At 34.3% G+C, this 7,456-nt stretch overlaps 1 protein-coding gene across 1 annotated transcript; it reads right to left on the reverse strand.

The window, feature by feature from the left end:
• Positions 1–1,561: 1,561 nt before the first annotated feature.
• LOC109152502 (probable methyltransferase At1g27930) lies at positions 1,562–3,508 on the reverse strand. The gene is made up of 2 exons (XM_019300197.1): positions 2,933–3,508; positions 1,562–1,984 (listed from the first exon to the last, which is right to left on the reverse strand). The coding sequence occupies exons 1-2, from the start codon at positions 3,472–3,474 to the stop codon at positions 1,672–1,674; spliced, it is 855 nt and encodes a 284-aa protein (XP_019155742.1). The 5' UTR covers positions 3,475–3,508; the 3' UTR covers positions 1,562–1,671.
• Positions 3,509–7,456: the final 3,948 nt, after the last annotated feature.

The raw sequence follows: 7,456 nt of genomic DNA on the forward strand, positions 1-7,456 counted from the left end.
TTATTATTATTATTATTATTATTATCAGTTTCTAATATGTCAAGAATGGATCAAATTGTAAGGAAATTAATTAATGGATTCCTCGGCATAGAATCACACTACTTAACGATCAAGGGCTATATTTGGTAGAAGTAAGATGCATGCGGCAATCATGTAGACCCAAAAATGCTAATTTTCCATATGGAAATTATTACATACTAATCATTAGTTAGAGTGATATTAAGTTTAAAACGAAATTAAAGAGAAATTATTTATTTTTAATGAATATCCATGGATTTCTCAATCTCTCATCATTAATAAAGAATTTACGCAATGACCAAAAACGAACAATTACCAAGCCAAATAGTGAATATTTGGTCGTTGGATGGTCGAACCCAACGTCTTGTCATCAAAACGTATAATAACACAAAGAGCCAATAACACCTCCACTGAAGCTCGAACTCACAACCTTTCAAATAAAAGTCCAACCCAGATACCATTAAACCACATAATCTTGGTAATTTGTTTTAAAACATATTAATATGAATCATAAAAGTACAATAACTAATTAGTTTTTGAGTTTAAATAAATTAATTTTCTATATACTGAATATATATAATGCAAAATGATAGTTTGGGTTCTGATAAAATTCTAATTTAATCCACCAACCAAATGTAACTTGGCAATATAGTGCATGGAATTGAATATCATCAACAAACTATAAATTTTTGTTTGTTTATCTCAATCGGATCAACAAACAAAAACAAATGATTTGGATATGTAAAAAGGAGAAATGTAACAATATCTTTATTTTTGTAATGCCATTTCCAACACATGCAACAGTGAGACATTTCAGTAATTAACTTTAACAAAATTAACAAAATAAGCAAAAAACCGAACACAAAAAGAAAATCAAATGTATTGTATAAATGAATCTAAAAAGAAAATTAAAAAAATAACCAACTTGATTGGTGTGCGTGATCGTGCACTCTTGTCCCTTAAGAGAGGCCGGGAGTTCGAACCAGGCCAGGAGGAATAAAAAAGGAAAATTATTATGTAAACCATTGTCCATACAGTACTGTGGGATCATAAAAAAGTACATTATTACCAAATAATATATCTGTAGTATTCAAATAATGTATTTTTCTATGAATATTAGGTACATTTTTAATATACTAAAAAGTACCATTTATTTTTGAACTAAATGTACATTATTATTTGATAGTATACAAAATAATATACTTTCAATATTCAAATAATATATACTCTATGTGCACAAATAATATACTTTTTATTTATGGTCCAGACAACAACACTCCAATAAAAATACTTTGGAGAAATAAAAACAAATGATCTGAATATATAAAAAGGAGAAATGTAACAATATCTTTAATTTATTTTTCTAATGCCATTTTCAACATATGCAACAGTGAGACATAATTTCTGTAATTAACTTCAACAAACAAACTAAGCAAAAAAAAAAAAAAAAAAAAAAAAAAAAAAAAAAAAAAAAAAAAAAGGAAAAACAAAAAAACTAGAAAATCAAATGTATATTGTAAGAAGTAACCTAAAATTTTTTTAAAAATATATGTGTTGACAGATGGGATACTTAGTTATAGGGCGGAGGAATAAAAATCAACAGTTTAGAGAAATAAAATATAAATTAAAGCAAGAAAAATAGAAGTAATTAATCTAGCAAAAATCATTGCTAGGCTTATTAGGAGAAGCCGGTGGGATTTCGAAGTGCCAAAGCCTTCCAGCTTCTTTCACCAAATATTTCCTACACAGCAGCCTCTCCGCCCATGTCCTCTCCACGGGGCGGTCCACGTCGTGAAGAAAAACGTGCGTCACCCCCGGCCCCTTCCTGTTCCGCGCCATCACTGCGGCGGTGTAAATCGCCGACATCCGCCCTGGCGCCTCCGGGAACCACCCCCTCGGGGCGTCAACCATGATCAGGTCCCATTCGTTGTCGTACACCTCCGCCGGCAGCATGTCCAGCGCCAACCTGCACCCGCAAATTATTACATAAACCATGATTCACACAATTCTGTGTGAAATATAAAAAAAAAAATGAGTTAATTTCATTTTTGGTCTTAGATTCATAGGTGACCGTTCACTTTTAATTTTTTTTATCAGAACATTCCTTTTTAGTCCTAGTACTATTGTGAAATGATCCATTTCGTTCTTCATAAAAAAAATCGTTGAAATTTGTTGAAATTTCGTTAAATATAAGGGTATTTCGCTATTCAATTATGAATTTTTTCAAAGAATTAAACATAAAAAATTTAACGGGTAACACACTTTGTATTAAAAAGATCAAAATGTCATTCAATTTAACAAAATTTCAATAATTTTGTTGATAGTGGACCAAAATTGGTCACAATAATACTAGGATCAAAAAGAGATTTTTTGATATAGGACTAAAAATGGACTGTCACATATAAATCTAGGATAAAAAATGAAATTAACTCAAAAAAAACACTTTTATTTAATATATTAAAAGTAAGTACATTTTTAATATACTAAAAATACACTATTTGATAATATAAATTGTACTTTTAGTACCAAATAATTTACTTTATATACACAAATAACTTTGTCCCATTTCTTTCTTTTTTAATGTGTCCCAAAATGTTGTTCTCTTTTCAAAATTTAACATTGCCATCATTCTACTTTTTCAATTTACTTTTAACAAATTTTGGTTTCTTTATTATTTTTAATTTCAAAAGTGAGAAAAATGAGGAGCATAGAAAAACACATATTGTTTATTTTAATACTATAAAAAGCATAAAAAAATTAAATGTGACAATCAATCCGGAAAGGATATATTACTTTTCATTTGTGTGGCACATATACTTTATTTTAATACCCTAAAAAACGTATAAAAATTAAATGTGACAATCAATTTAGAAAGGAGAGATTACTTTTCATTTGTGATCACATAATGACTCACCTGCAGCGGTGGTTGCCTCGTATGAAGGATTTCTTAGGGGAACAGTCGGGCTCCTGGTGCAAGTGGCGGATTAGCTGGTCGGACTGGGAGAGCTGGGTCCGGTAATTGACGGTGCGGGCCTTGAGGAACGGGGCGGAGCCGAGGACGGTCTCCACCCACTTGGGATCCTCCTCGAGGAACAGCGTGTTGCCGCGGTGGTTCAACGACGCCCACATCAAGGAATCGTGGCCCAGCCCGAAGACCAGGAAGTTGCAGGGGCTTCGATCTCGGAGGACGTCGAAGGAAATCCGAATCTCATCCATGTTCTGTTGGGGCGTAATCTTGGTGGTGGCGTAATGGATAATGGCCTCCATTTGAATATCGGTGGAGGGCTGGCCGGACACCATGCCCGCCATCTTGCACGCGATGGGATTGTTGGATGTCCGGAAAAAGGTTGCGATGAGAAGCGCGCTGCCGAATAAACCGACGACCGCTATGCCTAGCAGCCATGGCCTTTCCGGCTTGATGCCGTGGATGGAGTTGCTGTTTGAATGCTTTTGCATGGTCTCTAATCTGATCCGAATATTATCCGATCGGTCTTCCTTGTAATGGTGGAAAACCAATAAATAATATTAATCTGCTTTATGGTATGGGGGCATGAAAAATGGATGAAGGAGGAGACTGGGCGAGCGCAATGTGAGCTGTGGTTGTGGAAGTGATCAACCAAATAAATATATTCTTGGAAAGGAATTCGATATTTAATTTATAAATTTATTGGTGTTCAAATGTGCGTTTTGAAACTAAATTTTTTTTAGATTTAATTATTTTCATTTTTTGTCTTAATTTATGGGTACAAATTCATTTTTAGTTCTTTTTATCTTTTTAAAACATCTCCCTTTAGTCCTAGTATTATTGTTGCATTACTATTTTCGATCATCTGTCAACAAAATTATTGGAATTTTATAAAATACAAGGGTATTTAGCTCTTTAATTATAAATATTATATATGTGGACATTATTATATATATGGTAGCAATTGTAAATGATAAGGTTACTACCTTTTATATGTATTGTAATTACTTTATATTTGGTGATACCTTTGTATAAGGATTTGAACGATGAATGAGAATCTCAACCTTCCTTCTCCTCTCTTGGTGTATTATTCTTACAACACGTTATCAGTACTTTTGCTCTACCTTATCATATCGAAATTCAGGCCAGCGTTTCCGATCGTCTGCGCGGCGCTACCTCTGGCGCGATCGATGGCCGATCTGATGATGCACTGGCCGTCTACTTCCAGCACAGAGAGAAGGGAGGAGATGAAGAAAACGAAACTGCAATCACAACTGCACGTCCTACATCGTCGGTGGCCGAGATCCACTCCAAGTATTGTCGCCTATCAACCATCTGATCACTGGCAATCATTCCCGTCTTCGATCGATGACCATCGGCTGTGACGCCGGCGATTAGACGATCGAATAAGCCATCCGTTCAAAAGTCACAATTTTCTTCCGGATCCAAATCTTCGTCGCCAGTGATCGAGACCATCTGCCGACGTGAAACAGACAGACGATGGACTGCGTAGCTGTCGTCCATTGGCCGACGGCAAACACAATCGAAGGTTTTAGCGACGCAAACCGCGCCCCGTCGCCCACGCACGCAGGCCGCGAGCGCTCTGGAGAAAACCGAGAAAATCGGCGACGGCTCTTGCCATCCCAGACCTTTGTCCGTAGGTCCCAGATTGATCGCCGTCCAGAAAGATAGAGACCCGACGTTTTGGAGACTCCACGCGAAACATCGAGGCGTCGAGGTTGTGTGCAGCAAAACCATTGATGAATGCATGAAGTGGGTGTGAGGGGGAATCTTTTTCGCACGGAGTCTTCCCTCTCGGTGTTGTGTTGTGCTTGTGTTTCTTTACTCTTTGGCTGCGGCTCAGTTCCTAAACGACATCACAACACATAATCATCTGCGAAATCAGAAGGTGCTTGCTACTCCATACATGGTGGACTCAGCAACCTTACGAGATAAGTAGTTTTACCTTAAAAAATATGTGATTATTAAATGACCGCATGATGCATGCTTTGAAGTTATAAATATATGTTAAATGACCATATGTCTAATCTATGTTGATAAAACATAAATGAATGCTCTGGAACATTAATACCGTGAAATAGCCCATTACCTTGTTGAAAGATGGGTCATACTATTCTGGACAATCAATTGGCATATACATGGCTATATTTCTTGACTTGTCAGGAATTCAAAAATATTTATTTGTTTTGATGAGGTTTTATGCATGCATGTCTCTATGTGTGTCTCTTTATATGCACAAATCTATTCATAAGAGACTTGTCTAGAGAAATCGGTATTATTGGTTTAATTCAAAATGTCAACTTGTTTGATTTTAGAATTGTCATATGCTTGTAATTGCAGTTTGGAGGCTTTCATGGTTAATTGGTCGGCAGCTTAATGATTAAACCATTGTTATTCTGATTTTAGCTCTCTTCATATTTGATGATAAAGATTTTTCTTAAATCTTAATGGGAACTTGCATAAATGCATGTAATATTTGCCTAGAAATGAAGCACTTATTATATGATATGACTGTCTCTGAAGGATCGTCTTGATCAACAAGTGATTATAGCCAAAATTCTAAACATAAAGGCAAAAAGTCATATCACAAATTAGAAATAACAACACTAGTGCGGTTTCCCCAATGTAAAATTGGCTTTGTATTGTTTTAAAAGTTAATTGATGGTGCTAATTTGCTATAGAAATTATTTCACATGAGTCTTGGGCATTAGAATAAATCTTAAATCTGAGTATTTAAACAAAATGATAGTGTCTAATTTTTAATATAGTTTTATCCAAAAGGTAAATTAAGAGCACTAATCCTTTTTTTTTATGTCACTCATTTTGGTCTAAAACCTCAATTATGAGTATTCGGATGACTAATGACTCATGAAAGACTCACATCATGCTGGTTTGCCAGAAGCAAACAAATTGTGAATAAATTTTGTTTACACATAGTAATCACTGCTTGAAAATTCTGACCGGTGCAGTTTGAAAATTAAATTCGTGAAAAATACCTATTGAACTCTTTTTAGCCTGAAATTTTTTTCTGGAGAATCTAGACTTGTGATATTTGATGTCTGTGAAAATATTTTCTTAAAAATATGTTTTGGTTGTTCCAGAAAAATTCTGTAAAGTTCTGGCAGTGTGCTGCCAGTTAATTTTCTGCCTGGCGCAGTGTTGGAAATATTTTTGGGAAAAATACTTCTAGACCTTGGATTGTCATGAAAATTTTCATGTATGTTCTAGACTTGCTGAACTACATATCTGCAAAATTTTGTGCCAAAATGAGTTACAGTTTTCCCCCAGAAAATTCTGCAATCCATGTCAAATTCTGAAATTTTCTGCCAGTTTCAGTTTAGCTTGTATATCTTGCTACTATTTTGAGATGTTTTCATACTTGTATGAAACTATGAGATAAAATGAGAGCTTGCTTGGAAAAGTGTTGTTTTTGTCTCCCCGAAATAGGAATGAATGGGCCCAGCAGCGAACGTGTGTTCGTTACCCTTCGGCGAACGGTACTTCTCTCATTTTATTTTCTAATATATGAATAAATAGAATATCTCTTGTCATGTCATGTCTTGTGGGTATCAAACATGATACCCTCTATTTAAAATAAATGTGCATGATTTAATTGAGATTTTGGTGTCCAAGACATATGGGACAATTATATCACATATTGAATATGCTTATCTTTAATTGACAATATTTAGCTTATAATCTTTTGATTAGGCTCATATAAGAGAATTTGTTATTTCTCTTGTTGGCAATTAATTATTTGCTATAGGCCATAACTATTGAGAATTTATCACACAACTTATAAATGAGACAAAAGCATGAATTCTCAATATGGTTTTTCATTGTTAGGTTGCACCTGTTGTTGCTAAACCTTACTTTGATCTTGTGATGTCAATTAGATTATATGAGTCTAAATTTTGTGATATCTAGCATGAATAATCGACTATAGTTTTGCCTGGAAGGTGAATTCATAGCACTAATTATATGATAACAATATTCGGACAAATTATATATATCTAATGTGAAATTGATTTGATACAATTCAAAAGTCAATAATTATTTGTCCAAAGTCAAACCTGTTTATAGTGCTAGTTTTGCAATAGAAAATATTGGACATGAGTCCTAAATATTGAAATTTATCTCATATATAATATTGAGATATAAAATTTATAGCTCTTAATTTTTGAATATATTTTTAACCGAAGGTGAGCTAAGAGCTCTAATTTCCTATGTCAACATTTGGACCAAAACTTGACAACAACTATTTGATCAATCCCCAAATATTTTGTCAAACCCTGGAAGGGTCGTTAGGACGAGTGCAAACACCGTCCTATTAGATAATACTATAAAGACATAAAGTTAGTCAGATTATGTTAGTGTGCCTGAAGCAAATAAATTATGAAGGGGAATTCCTAATTTTTTTTCAAATCTAACTAACGGCATATCACAAATCAA

Source organism: Ipomoea nil, unplaced genomic scaffold (genome assembly GCF_001879475.1).
Source record: "Ipomoea nil cultivar Tokyo-kokei standard unplaced genomic scaffold, Asagao_1.1 scaffold2422, whole genome shotgun sequence".
NCBI classification, from domain to species: domain Eukaryota; kingdom Viridiplantae; phylum Streptophyta; class Magnoliopsida; order Solanales; family Convolvulaceae; genus Ipomoea; species Ipomoea nil.

Coding starts and splice junctions, on each gene's coding strand:
- LOC109152502 (XM_019300197.1), bottom strand. CDS start 3,474: ATGCAAAAGCATTCAAACAGCAACTCCATCCACGGCATCAAGCCGGAA. Junction 1,985..2,932: donor CGAGGCAACCACCGCTGCAG/GTGAGTCATTAT, acceptor TTGCGGGTGCAG/GTTGGCGCTGGACATGCTGC.